The sequence below is a fragment of the Toxorhynchites rutilus genome, chromosome 2 (assembly GCF_029784135.1).
Source record: "Toxorhynchites rutilus septentrionalis strain SRP chromosome 2, ASM2978413v1, whole genome shotgun sequence".
Lineage (NCBI taxonomy): Eukaryota > Metazoa > Arthropoda > Insecta > Diptera > Culicidae > Toxorhynchites > Toxorhynchites rutilus.
The window spans coordinates 298,351,274-298,366,196 of record NC_073745.1 but is presented as its reverse complement, the minus strand read 5'-3'; the positions used below and the strand labels follow the sequence as shown (position 1 = coordinate 298,366,196).

At 40.8% G+C, this 14,923-nt stretch overlaps 2 protein-coding genes across 2 annotated transcripts; both read right to left on the bottom strand.

Moving 5' to 3' along the window:
• Window positions 1-582: 582 nt before the first annotated feature.
• On the bottom strand, window positions 583-2,190 carry LOC129766991 (uncharacterized). Its single transcript, XM_055767591.1, has one exon. It carries the CDS (start codon window positions 2,188-2,190, stop codon window positions 583-585), a length of 1,608 nt encoding a protein of 535 aa, XP_055623566.1.
• Window positions 2,191-2,410: 220 nt separating this feature from the next.
• Window positions 2,411-4,444, bottom strand: LOC129766990 (uncharacterized). The gene has a single exon (XM_055767590.1). It carries the CDS (start codon window positions 4,442-4,444, stop codon window positions 2,411-2,413), a length of 2,034 nt encoding a protein of 677 aa, XP_055623565.1.
• Between the last annotated feature and the right edge of the window lie 10,479 nt (window positions 4,445-14,923).

Sequence of the window (14,923 nt, the reverse complement as noted above, 5' to 3'; positions counted from 1 at the left end):
CTCGTACAAAATGACAAACATTAGTTTGATTTCACGGAAAATTCGTTGAATTTTTCTATGACGTAATGGTTAATTTCATCCTTCAAGTGGTCAAATTAATCGAACGTTAGCAGGACTCCACAATGGAAATTGTAGCTGGGACCTTCACCAAAACATGCGTAGTGTACCTTAGGAGCAGGATCTATTCGACAAGACGTCAGGGAACATTATATCGGCTCGGTTTCGTGAAGTGTATAAATTTTTGATTGTACGAATGTATATTTGATGACAGAATTAATTTCCTCCGTCGCTTGAATTAATATTGTCGCGAATGGGAAGGACGCACACCTTGGAAATCGCTCTCTTGAATGTTCCTCCTTGTGTGCGAATCGTCACGACCCGAATGTTGTTATCAGATCCACGAAATATTTCTGTAACACGGCCAAGAGGCCACTTTAGCGGTGGTAATCTTTCGTCCATTAAAATGACCATGGTTCCAATAGCTATATTGTTGCGTTGCTTGGTCCACTTTGTCCGATTATGAAGATCGGAGAGATAAAGTGTGGTCCATTTTTTCCACACCAATTGGATGTAGTTTTGGGCTCATTGCCAGAGTGATAATCGATTGGTTGGAACAGATTCTAGGTCAGGTTCAGCAACTGCTGTTAGTTGTCTTTGCACCAAAAAATGACTTGGGGTGAGGGCCTCTAAGTCGCCCGGATCATTGCTTAAAGGAGTTAATGGTCTCGAGTTTAAAATCGCCTCGACTTGCGTAAGCACCGTATGCATTTCGTCGTACTGCAGAACTCTTGTGCCGATCGTTCTTTTAAAAGCGCCCTTGAATAATTTGACAGCAGCTTCCCAGAGCCCACCGAAATTCGGAGATCGAGCTGGGATGAATTTGAAGTCGATTCGATCTTCTGCCATTTCCTTGACGACCGAATTTTGAAATTGCTGTTTGTAAATGTTTGGGTTTGCCCCAACGAAGTTCTTCGCGTTGTCGCACATCATAGTAATGGGTTTTCCGCGCCGTGCGATGAAACGCTTTAGAGCAGCTAAAAACGCTTCGGTGGTCAAGTCGGCTACTAGCTCTAAATGAACTGCCTTCGTGACGAGGCAGACGAAAATCGATATAAAGCATTTCATTGGACTTCCTCGTCGATTGGGATAGGTTACATGAAAGGGGCCACAATAGTCCACTCCTACCCTGAGGAATGGTGGAGCTGGAGTGACACGTTCTGGGGGAAGATCTCCCATCAGTTGTTCAGTAGCTCGAGGTTTGGCCCGAAAACAAATCACACACTTGTGGATTACCTTCCGAGCAAGTTTTCGGATATTTGTGATCCAAAATCTCTCTCTAACACTGGCGATAATCATTTGTTGTCCTGCGTGGTACAACTTGATGTGATAATAGTCGAGGATCAACTTAGACAATGGATGGTGATTGTCCAGAATTATAGGATGCTTCCGATCTTCTGGCACTGAGGCGTGTCTAAGACGCCCCCCGACTCTTATTATGTCATCTTGTAGCAGTGGATTTAAGGAACGAATTCTCGATGAATGTTCCACTTGTTTGTTCTTCGCTAAGTTGAGATATTCACGGTGAAAAGATTCCTGCTGTGATAATCTAACAAGATGTTCGATGGCTATTTCATACTCGTTGGAATTTATCGGTCCGCCAATTCGGCAATAGCGATGCCTTTCTTGAGCATTATGACGAAACCGGCGAATGAGAGCTATTAAACGAACCACACTGACTTTTTCTTCCAAAATCGCAGAATCAAAATATTCAACCGTTGAATGTGCCTCTTTTGGCCAGTTGATCGGATGTTGATGCAGCCATGCTGGGCCATTGAACCAGCTGTGTTGTCTCTGCAGCTCCTGAGGAGTTATCCCACGAGAGAGAATGTCAGCGGGATTTTCCGTTCCCGGAACGTGATTCCATACACCATGTTTTGTCAGGTGTTGGATCTCTGACACCCTATTAGCGACGAACACCTGCCAACGCGATGGACTAGACGCCAACCAGCACTTCACAATTGTGGAATCTGTCCAGAAATACGCCTTTTCTGTGACAGGAATGTTACGATGAACTTTGTCGAAAAGGTGACTGAGCAAAAGGGCAGATGATAGCTCCAGTCGAGGAATCGATTGCTTCTTTCGTTTCCTTCTGGTCTCGTCTAGAGGAGCTACTCGTGACTTAGAAGTCATCAGTTGAATAGTGATTGAACCATCTAATTGTGAACATCTCAGATAGATGCATGCTCCGTACGCCTTCTCAGATGCGTCACAAAAGCCATGCCATTGTACGTCGACGCAATTGCGTTTGAATCCGCTCCAACGCGGAATGAAAAATGTCTTTGATGAGGTGAGATTTTTCCGGTATTCGCTCCAGTACTCTTGGAGATCTTCCGACAGCGGGTCATCCCAATTACTGTCTATCGTCCACAATTTTTGCCTGCACTATAACAGGACCAATGAGACCTAAAGGGTCAAACAATTTCGAAACGTCAGACAAAACTATCCTCTTGGTAATAATCGGAGATTCGTTCCACAATGGGACTGAAAATGTGAAACAATCGTTGACCGGATCCCATGTGAGACCCAAAGTTTTCACGGTGGATGATGCATCAATTGCAATCAAGCTTCGATCATCTCGAAGATCGTCGGGAATTTCAGTTTTAACACTTTCACAATTTGAATTCCATTTTCTCAGTATAAACCCAGCGGTGTTGAGAAGATCAATCATTTCGATTACCAAACGCTTTCCTTCCTCAGGCTCGTCTACCCCCGTGATTAGATCGTCTACGTAAAAATCGTTTCGTAGAATTTTTGCAGCAATTGGATGCGAAGATTCTCCATCGATTGAGAGCTGTTGCAAACATCGTGTTGCTAAAAAGGGAGCTGAAGCGGTTCCGTACGTTACGGTGGTGAGCTCGAAAGCTCGTAGCATTTCACCAGGATTTTGTCTCCAGAGGATTCTTTGCAGTCTATGGTCTTCTTTCTGTACGTTGACCATCCTATACATTTTGGCGATATCTGCCGTTATAGCCACCTGATGCATGCGAAAACGTGAAATTATTGACATGAGATCGTCCTGCACAGTTGGCCCAACCATCAAGCCATCGTTGAGTGATAGTCCTGACGTGGTTCGACAAGACGCGTCGAAAACAACACGTAGCTTCGTTGTTGTAGAATCTGGCCGCAACACTGCATGATGCGGCATGTAATATGCTACGTCACTGATATCGCTTTCATTGACTTCAACCATGTGACCCATGGAACGATATTCAGAAATGAAATCACAGTACATCTTTTTAAGCTGTGGGTTGACGGCGAAACGTTTCTCCAAATTAAGAAAACGTTTCTCTGCAATTCGTCTTGAATCTCCAAGCCTTTCGATCACGCCTTGTTTCTTTGGGAGACTTACTCGAAAACGTCCACTGTCATCTCTAGTTGTCGTTTGATTAAACATTTCCTCACACGCGGATTCTTCGATTGAATTGGTACTTTTCACGTAGCATGTTTCCAGTTCCCAAAACTTGCTTAGTTGATCTTGAAGTTCGGCTGTCGAACAGGCGTATGAAACGGTCGTTGCTGTCAGGTCGTGTGGATCTGGCAGTGGCCCAGAAACAATCCAGCCGAGTGAGGTGTTCTGGATGATCGGACCAGTGTCGAACAATTTCATTTTCCCATCTTGCAATAGATCTAGGAAGAATTCTGCTCCTATGATCATATCAATCTCTCCGCTTTCAAAGAAACCTGGGTCTGCTAAATTTATGTTTTCTGGAATATTCCAATAACTCACATCGAAGCTTTGAGATGGTAGTGGAATAGTGAGTTTTGTAAGAACGTTGAAGTAAATTTCTTCGTTGAAATTGGAGATTGATATCATTCGAGGTTTGATGTTCACTTTCACAACTCCTTTAGATGAACTGCGATGGGTTCCGATTCCTTGTATTACCATCTGGTTTGGAAACTCTTTCAGTTTGAGATTGCGACAGCAGGTTGATGTTATGAAGCTATGTTGAGAGCCGGAATCCAACAAGGCTCTCACGAGGTTTTCGTTACCGTAGCAATCAGTTACGCGCACAATAGCGGTAGATAGTAAAATTTGACACGTAGGTATACTACTGTGCGCAGGAAGTGCGATGAGGTTGGTGTGGGGTACGTGTTGGTCTGTGGTTTGCTGTGGGTGAGTGTTATGCGACAATGTGTGGGCAGCATGTAGTGATGTTGTACCGTGTTCTCTCGGCCATGTATATTGTGTGGTGAGCTGGTTTTGCGGTCTCGTCTGTGGTTGTTGTGTCTGGTGGCGTTGGCTGTCTACTGTAGGTCGATTCGTCGGTTGTGGAACGGAGGTACATTGTGGTGCATTGTTCGAGGATTCGTTGGATGTATGTAGCAGCGTATGGTGTTTTCTTCCACAATTACGACAGGATCCCTTGGTGCACTGTCGAACCATATGCCCTGATGAAAGACAATTCAAACACAGTCTGTGTTTTCTCACAGAGTCATATCGATCGGAAAGCTTCATTTTCTGGAATTTCTTGCAAAGGAAAACGGAATGAAATGGTTCAGAACAAAAAAAGCATCGACCTGGCGTGTGAGTGGATGACTGCGTTGACGGATGACTCACCACAAGTTTTGCTTTCCTAGCTTCGGCTTGAAATGGTTTGGCTGAGCCCACTGATTGCAGTACTGATAAATGATTTTTCAAATATGTTATCAAATTTTCATAAGCAGGTACCTCTTTAGAATTGTGATTGGTCTCCCACAATCTGAGAGTAACAGGATCGAGTCTGGCACAAATGATGTGAACTAGAATTGTGCTCCAGCCATCTGTATGCTCTCCTACCTTACTCAACATCTGGAGGTTTTTGTCGAACTCGGATATTACGTGGTTAAGGGACTCGAAACTTTCTCGTTTCATTGTTTCGATTGCAAACAGTGCATCTAAATGGGCTTTTACAATAAGCTTTTTATTTTGATATCTCGTTTGTAATACATTCCAAGCAGTGCTTCCCCAGAAAGCGACGATCGTAGGTATGTAAATTTATCTACCTCCGAGAGTCTTTCATTCTGGTGAATGAGGCTCTTGAAGGCATCTCTTAACTGGCGCTGATTGTGGGTGATTTTCCGTCCGGTACTGCACTAGTAAGGCCTTGGTACGGCAGTACAAATCTTCGACTTCTGTGAGAATCGCGGCATCTTCAGCTTCTCGTTTCTTCGTTGCAGCCTCCAACCTTGCTCGGCGTACAGTCGTTGTTTCCTCCAATCCTTCATCTTCGTCTTCTGCAGTTTCATCCATTATCAAACCAATCTTTTCTCGCACTTCACAGAACACTTTGAATGCATCTTCTAGTCGTTCTAATCGAATTTCTATTTGATCTTTATCATTCTCCTCACTGAAATTATCCGCGAAACTGAAGACTGCGTCCATCGTGGTACGTAGCCTCCGTTCCCGTTTCAAAAGCTCTCTCAAGCTATTATTCATCTTGAAACGAATATTTTATTCTCCCACGGAACGATTGGATTCTGCAATGCACTTCACTTAAGTCACTGAGAACTTGGTTAGTTGAATCAATTGTGTAGTATTTAATATTCATAAAATTGACTGACAACCCAATAGACAATAGCCAACCAGAGAGGAACCAAGCCAACAAAAACCCAGCAATGTTCCGAGACAAGAACAGGGACCACGATGTGTAGAAATCAAACTAGTTTGTTCATGCTTATCAATTCTCTTTATTTTGTCGCATTTGATCAACTCAACCCAAGCACCAATGCAATCCTTTCATGCAAAAGGACCACAGACCATTTACCTCAAATTCCTATTCTTGGGAAACTCCGAATGATCCGCCTTGTCTGCCAAGCACTTCCAAAGAATCTGCCACGTGGATTGTTACAGCAACACAACTGGAATATTGTTCCTTTTATTCGTGGAATAATTGTTTTTTGTTCAATTGTGCTAGCACAACACAATGCACTATTGTTCACTGCACGAACAAACTATTGTTTTATGACAAACGCGAATTGTTCCACTGTTTAATTTTCACACCGGAATATGATCCGGTTCGAAGGACCACTTTATGTATCCGCACATAAGATTTAATTTTGATGGATTTGAACTGTATTTTATTCACAGGCAAAAAATCTTATCTTCTGATAATTATGGAAATCGATCTATTTCATACGATTGCAGATTCCAGACTAACTAATTCTGTCGCTTCTATCCTCTGTAGAACCTGGCTTGAGTAATTGTTCGCCTATTGTTACAAATATTACAACTTTCTCTCTTATCTAGACTGGATTTAGATCAAGAGCAGAACGATCGGTTATGGAAACAATGGAAAAGCTTTCATCTCAAGCTAAGCGTGAGAGATAACGGCGATAAGCTTTAAAATGTAGGGTGGTTCATGAAGTTCCCTTTTTGGCGTGAACAGTGCGAATTGGCGTTTTTGAAACATAGGAACGTAAAAATTCTGCAACAGTGTATTTGTTTGACACATTATTACACCAGCAGTTCACACATCTAAACAAGATACAATTTATGAAAGTGGCAAAAATTACGAGGAAAGAAGACTTTTGCGTTGTTTTGATCTAATGTTCATTCAATTTTGGGGATGACGACCTAAAATTACTGGAATGTTCGAAACTACAATATCAAGGAAACCCTCATTCTATAGTTGATAATAGTGCGTATTCATTTTTGTGAAAAATTTCAAGAGTTGTTTTTTAGAAATTCGATTAGTTGTAAACCTGCTTGTGGGGGAAAAGCGCGCCAGCGTTTTGCTCTCAACAAAATTTATAAAATGTTTTCAACCAAATTTTTAACGGTACTCACAAAAAGAAGGCTAATTTAAAGAAATGCTCGAAATGGCCAGACAGAGGCTTCGAGAGGGAGTCTCGAATTGACGGATTGCGACAGACCTCGGTATTTCTGAATCAGCTCTGAGGAAGAGGCTCATATCAGCAAGTGATTTATGATTTGAATCTTCATTTATTGACATTTCTACTTCTGATGGGATGTGTCAGCGAGCACCTAGGACGGCTCAAACCAGTATTTACGAGTGGGCTGTATGAGGATTTGGCGAACCATTGCAGAGTACTGGAAAAAGCTTTCTATGGTATGACTCTCAACTATTTACGGCGCCTGGCGTTTGGTTTTGCGGAAGCCAACAAACTCCAGCAAAACTGGCAGACAAGGATTGGGCTTCTAGCTTCATGAAGAAACATCGTCTGAATCTTCGAATCCCGAACAGCGCAACGAAGCAACAACGCTCTAAGGCAAAGCGTCGGAATCCTCAAACCGAAATCCAAAATGAAAAAGAAAAATAAACAATTGCTTAAAAATAATTCAAAATGAATTTCAAATAAAAAATGTTTTGACGTAGGACTACGTCTAACCGGAAGATATAGGGGGTGAAATGAAAATCTAGGCACTGAACAAGTAGGAAAAAATGCAAGATTTGGAACGCATTTCTCAATAGATCGCAAAGGTTTTTGCATCAATTGATAGGAAATATATCTACGCATCTATCATAATGAATAACATTTCAGTTTTATTGAGATAAATAATTAAATAATTGTGAAATATCAAGCATTGTCCAAATGCACTATGTGCCCATTTTTGATTGGTCCATTTTGTGCTCCTCAAATCGTACCGACCAAAACGGTCAACCAGCGCAGCAGCGAAATACAACGAAGCACGATTGGAAAGGAAAAAGAAAAAATATGAACGAAACATTGGTCGCAGTCTCACACATGGGTAATTCTCGAACAAGCCAGTCAGCTTAAAAATCCCCGCTCCGCTGTCGTAACGATCATTCTCATCCAAACCGTACACCACATCGTTTCGCATCACATCACATCAATCAACCAACACAAGCAGCCATGGTTGGATATGGCAAAGGAGGAAAAGTGAAGGGAAAGGCAAAATCCCGCTCGAACCGTGTTAGTCTGGAGTTCCCCGCAAGGGTAGCTAGGCCGAGCGCGTTAGTACCAGTGCATCAGTCCACCTAGCCGGCGTTATATAGTTTCGGCCACCGAAGTGGAAAAGCTGCTCGCGACGATAAGAAAACCCACATTCAGAACAGACCATATTCGGTTCGGTGAACATCAAGACAACAACAGGCAGTTGCAGCGAGTGGCGAGTGGCAAACGTGGCAAAATCGCAAAACGACAGCGGGTAGCATGAGAAAAAAGTTTGTTCTTTATACAATCTGCTTTGGTGGCAAATCCAGAACAAGGCGGCATCGAGGGCGTTCGAAATGGTTTTTTTCAAAACCACGAGTACAAAGTTTTCTAAATTGGAACCATTCCATAAAACAAGGCGCTTATCAGGGCCATTAAACCCTTCAAAAAAGAGTTAACGAAATACAGTTTAATGCTTTCTAAAACAATATCCAAAATAATAATAAAACACAAATTGATTTTTTCATAATTTGTTTGCCAGGATATGATGAGTATGAGAATTCGGCAGTTTTGCTGAGCTTATTGATGGTTGGGGACTTCCCCGATTATTCAATTTTCACCAATTCTTAAATTGCTTCTAGATTGAAAGTACAGTAATTTATATTTAGCTCGACTTTTAGCTAATTGGATGGATCTGTAATGCGACATTTTTGTAAACATAGAGTTCGGGGTCCAAATTATGACCCCACATTGAAAGTCGACACTGTACCTCTGTCATCGGAAATGTTCAATTACAGGTTAAAATCGCCTCCAATGCGACACTGAGTGTTTCTCCGGCACGTCGCATTAAATGTAATTTACTGAACAACATGTCACAAGCTGGATGGGAAGAAATTTTCCTACTGTGAAAGCTGTGGCGAGTGGCAAACGCAATAGCTAAACAGGAAGGTTTAACCGAACAAGATGGGGATATCGAGTGATAACAAAAACACAACACCAAAGGTTCTTTTCAGAACCATCAACATGTTCATAAAGGGTAAACAGTAAACTAATCCATTTTTCAGGTAGATAGGTAGGTATTCACGTAGGAGAAGAAAATAAAACAATATATTTAAAATATATATTTAACAAAAGCTGTCCCCTTTGTATAGTCCTACGTCACTCCGGTTATGTCCCCGACATTACCCACCCGTCTTTTTATTTTCACCATGCATTCAATTCAATAACGGTTAAGTTTCGTTTATGTTTAGGTTTTCACAATGAACTTCAAATAAATATATATTTTTTTCAACAATGAGTTTTAAATAAATCAGGTGAAGGTAATTATGTACAGGGTCTCTCAGATTAAACGCTCACGCAACAATATTAATTACTTCTACAAAAGTGAACCGATTTTTATTTTAAAAAACAAAAATAAAGCCTTTTTTAGGACATTTTCGATGTGACCACCCCTTTTTTCGAAAACGCGTTTTAAACGGTGAACAAAATTCTCCATGTACAACTCTAACATTACGACTTCGATGCTGTTGCAAATCCGAGTTATTTCTTCTTTAAGTTTCTCCAAAATTTGTGGCTTATTAACATAATAACGGTCCTTCATAATTCCATCCACAGTTAAACAGAGCAGGAAAGCGATTGGAGATGACGTGATCTCTGAAAACTCTACGCAGACTAGGATTGGGCGATCTTTAGAAAAAGCTCGCTCTTGATGGATCGATTTTCTACACGGCGCAAGAATCGATTCACTGATTAAATCGGTACCAAAAAAATCGATCTCTGCTGAATCGGTTTATTGAAAAATCAAATGCCTTTTTTCCAATTTGTTTACTTGTTTTACATAAGTAATATATTTTCTTAAAACGTGAAATGAACATTTCACATGTCTATTCAAACACCAAAGACATTTCAATTTGATTCTCAGAATGAAGGTCACAAAAAAAACTTGAAAGCCCAGAAAAAATGTATTTTCCATGCATTCATTGTGAACCGTCATGGAATCATTTTTCTAAATAAATTAATTAGTCGAAAGTAGTCTCAGTTCTAGAAAAGAGCGCTTCAGCTGGACCTGATGTCAACCATTCTATCTCGTCACAATTTTCACTGTCAGCATAGTGAATTTAATGGTGTAAATATAACTTGTGAACACTTGTATTCTAATGACCAAACTTTCAAAAATGCTTCTTCTAAATTTACGATCAGTGATTTCACAACCTTGAAAGATGTTTATGAAATTTTGGATTTTGGTGAGAATCAAAAACTGAAAAACAATTTTTTTTCTTACGATCAAAAAAAAAAAAGGAAAAATGGCATAGAAAAGATCGATTTTCGCGATTTTTTTCGATCCGAAAAATAGGAAATCGGGGAGGAAAAGATCGATCGTCAAAATATCGATCCAAGTTCGCCCAATCCTATTCACTGTCACTAATTTGACATCCTCGAAAGCTATCAAAATGTTTAAATCATGTTTTTAAACTTTGTTAGGTGGTGAGATTAAAATCGATGTACATTGAACAAAAAAAAACTCTAAGATCGAAAAAATCAAAGGAAAAAAGATCGATCTTTACGATTTTTTAGAGTACATTGAATCGAACCAAAAAATCGGAAATCGAAATGGAAAAGATCGATCTTCTGAAAATCGACCCAAGATTGCCCAATCCTAACGCAGACACAACGTTTCATCGTCGGTATGAGGCTTCGCTCCGTCCTGTTGGAAGATGGATTTTGTAGGGGAACATTTCGATGTCTTCCGTGAACATTCAGTATGTGGTGGAAGAGCTCGATTTTCTGTGGCGTGCGCGCGGTTCGTTTGGCGCCACATTTGCCAGCCTTGTTATCGAGAACACTACCGGTTTCCTCGAACTTCTTCACAAGACGTAAGATCTGAAAGACCCTGTATTTATAAACTTGATTTGTTAATAGAAAGAGTTCTGTTTCAAATGTTGGACATTTTATATCTTCATGTGGTTCTGTAAGTTTAGAAGTTCCCCAGGGCTCTACTCTTGGACCACTTCTATTTTCAATGTTCATTAATGACATTCCGAATGAGTTGAACTACTGTAGGTATCATTTATATGCCGACGATTTTCAACTCGATATTGTTGAAAAAATGAACAATGATATAGAGGAAATTATAAACTGGAGTAACAGGAATGGACTTAAATTAAATGCCAAGAAAACTCAATCGATAATTTTCAAGACTCCTTTCGCAACAGCCTGTAACCCTCCACTAATAAAGGTAGACCAGGTAATGAGTCCTTTTTCGAGAACGGTCAAGAATCTGGGAATTTTAATGGATTGTCACCTCGATTGAAGAGCTCAGGTTAATGACACTTGCAAAAGATTTTTTTCGGCCTTGACTCATTAGTTTTACTGCAAAACTCTACATCAGAACGAATTCGACTACAATTAGCCAAATCTTTACTTATACCGCTTTTCAACTACGCAGATGTTTTATATTCTTCAGTCTCTAGTTGGAACGTAACTAAATTAAAATTGGCATTCAACGAGATACGTATTTAACCTCCGTCGTTCAGAACACATAAATGAACCAGAATTTTGGGAATTTCTTTCGAAAACCACCTGAAATTAAGAATGTGTTTTCAAACTTACAGGATGTCAACTGCATCTCCATCATATTTACAAAACTTTTTTGTGTATTTGAGATCCTCACGTTCTACGAATTTGATGGTTTCACGAGACAGAACAAGCGTATTAAAAAAATCTTTCCGCCAACGTGCTGTAATTTTATGGAACAACCTTCCTTCAAGCTGCAAGCGTGCTTCTTCATTTTCTGCATTCAAACGATTGTGTAGTCAATACTTTATATCAAGGAACTAATCATCATATTAGTGTAGTGTACCATTAGATTATTCATACTATGCTTTGGCTTTATACAAATAAAATGAATATAAATAAAATAAATAAATTTATTGTAATAGAATTATAGGGCAGATAGGTTATTTATATCCCGAGCGTATCTGTTTATTGCATGTCTCAGGTATTTCTGATTTGTGTGTATTCCGTTTCAGCTAGTTCCTTAAGAAGCTGTGTTGACAACCATTTTTGTATCTGAAAAATAACGGTCATTCGTGTTCAGACCTGTACACCGCGTGGAAGGAAAAACCTGAAATACAACTATACAAAAGAAATTCGGTCGTTTTATTCAGTAATTGCAACTCAGAAGTGGGATAATTCTCACGCGTACGTGAAAATGAGTCGTTTAAGCCGTGAAGATCTTATTGAGCTGCTGCAACAAAACAACGTGGAATTTCCTTCGTCTGCAACCGTAACCCACCTAAGGACGCTGTACGAGAGCACCAGTGGGGCGCAGGGCGGAGCGCATGTCGATGAAAGTTCTGAGCTGAAGCAGGAAGAGGAGCTGTATGTGGAATTGCGCACCATGGAAAAGCGCAGAAAGATTCTGGAATTACGTCGCCAGCTGGAAGAGGAAGAGAGGCTGCAAGCGAGACATCCGGAGGTGAAAGATGTCGTTGGTTCAGTTCTACGGTTCTCGGGCGGAGACTCTTGTGACGCCAACCGGTGGCTTGCCGAGTTTGAGGTTAGGTGTACTGCGATAGGAGGCGATGATGCATTCAAGCTTCGATGCATACGCCAGCTAATGGAACCAGAAACAGAGGCCGAGTTGTTCCTCCGAGTGGATAATTCCGATAACTTTCAAGTATTCCGGGAGAGTTTTTTAGAGAACTTCGGATATCGTTATTCAGTTGCAGAAATTATTGACATACTACGTAAGACCAAATTCGAGAGATCAAAGATTCAGGGACAGGTCTGCAAATATTTCCGTACTCTATCCGGCCAGGAATTTGGCACAACTGAAGCAACTTTCGCGTCGCTATATGCAGCTGCGAGATATGTACTCTGCGGCAGCAGTTCAGAAACCAAAACCAGAAGGAAAAGTGGATGCAGTAAGATGTTATAACTGTTCGGGTATTGGACATCTGTCTGCTGATTGTAAGGAGCCGAGGAGACCCAAGGGCTCGTGCTTCCGCTGTGGATCAACCCAACATCGACTGAAGCAGTGTACCAGACCAACGCCACGCAACAGTAACCAGGTGGCTTTAACAGATGAATTCCGTCGAGGTGCCAGTGGAGAACCTTCTGTTGTTGAAGAAACGGGAGCTACACTATCGGAACTCAATGATGTAAGTATTGCTTTCTCAATAGACAAAAATACGTGACAGTGTAACATTGTGGTCTCTTTGTTTGATACTGGCAGTCCAATTAATTTCGTCCGTCGTTCGGTGGTTCCTTCGTTGTACGGCTTAATAACTAAGACATTCCTAAGAGATTCCGGATATAAGAGTATTGGTAACCACCCTCTATGCACTTACGGAATAGTTAATGCAGTTGTGACATTCCGTAATCGCAGAACATCGATTAAATTATATGTAGTGCCAGATAACTTCATTTGCGTCCCACTCCTTTTGGGACGAAGTTTCTTAGAGAAAATTGGCGTAACATTGTATGATACGAAATATGTTAATGTTAGTAGAGTAAAAGCAAATGTTGAAGTTGGACCACATAAAAATCAAATAAAAATTGATGGAAAAGTGTTACACATTGCCTATGTCGACTTCTGAAACATTGCTTGGAGTGGTTGGAGGGTAAGAAGCACTTTACAGTATTGGATTTGAAACATGGGTTCCATCAGGTTAAGGTTTCTGAAGAGTCTATTCCGTACACTTCTTTCGTGACTCCCAGTGGACAGTACGAATATGTTAAGATGCCGTTTGGGTTGCGAAATGCCCCGGCGATATTTCAACGATTTATTAATAGAGTACTCGATCCTTTACTGAAAGAAGGGTCCGTTACGGTTTATTTAGACGATTTGACGCTGGCAACTGATACTGTTAAAGAACACCTTCAGCTGCTAAGTCGAGTTTTACGACGTTTGGCGGAATACAGATTGGAAATAAAACTTAAGAAATGTTTGTTCTGGCATACTGAGGTTGAGTTGTTAGGTTTTACGGTGAGCCAAAAAGGTATACGACCCAATAATGCACACCTAGAGGCTATTAAAAGTTTACCGTTTCCGTCGGACGCTAAGGAGATGAGTAAATGCCTTGGTATATTTTCATATTTCCGTCGCTTCGTTCCGCCTTTTTCAAGTATTTCGCAACCGTTGCGTAATTTGGTCAAACCTGGTGTAAAGTTTGTCTTCGATGAGAAGTGTAAGCACGCTTTTCTGTATCTCCGCGATAAATTGGTTTCATCTCCGATTCTGGCTCTGTACTGCTCTAATAAGGAAACAGAGTTACATTGTGATGCCAGTGCCGAAGGTTTTGGTGGTATATTGCTACAGAAACATGAAGACGGGAAATGGCACCCAGTTGCGTATTTTTCAAAGCGTACCTCTTCTCCTGAATCACGTTATCATAGTTTTGAGTTGGAAACTTTGGCTATCATATACTCACTCCGTAAATACCGTATATACCTAGAAGGTCCATTTAGAATCATAACTGATTGTAATTCCCTAACTATGACTTTGAATCGTAAAAGCGTTAATGCTAGGATAGCCCGTTGGGCTTTGGGATTAGAGAACTATCATTACACCATTCAACATCGTAGTGGTAAATTAATGACCCACGTTGATGCTCAGAGTCGCTATCCTTCAGTTTCCGTCCAAACTTTTGAGAATTCTGATCAAATAATATCCGCTGTGAGCCCAGATGATATCCTTTTTCAGTTGCAAATTACCCAGAATCGGGACGACAATATTATTAGGTTAGGTGATAAATTAGAGAATGGTCCGGTCAAGGGCTTTACGTTAGAGGACGGATTGGTGTATGGAATGTCTGATGCTGATAAACCCTTACTTTATGTCCCGTGTGAAATGCAGAACAGTATAATACGCCTGGCCCTAGAGAAAGTTTGACATATGGGAACGGAAAAATGCGTTGATCAAATAAAGATGCATTACTGGTTTCCGTTTATGAAGGACAAAGTGACTAGATACATTCAGAATTGTGTACGTTGCGTTTTGAATTCTGGATCACAATATTCCGAA

What these genes read in the sequence shown, in the direction of transcription:
- LOC129766991 (XM_055767591.1), bottom strand. Translation starts at nt 2,190, where the DNA reads ATGACTTCTAAGTCACGAGTAGCTCCTCTAGACGAGACCAGAAGGAAA.
- LOC129766990 (XM_055767590.1), bottom strand. Translation starts at nt 4,444, where the DNA reads ATGGTTCGACAGTGCACCAAGGGATCCTGTCGTAATTGTGGAAGAAAA.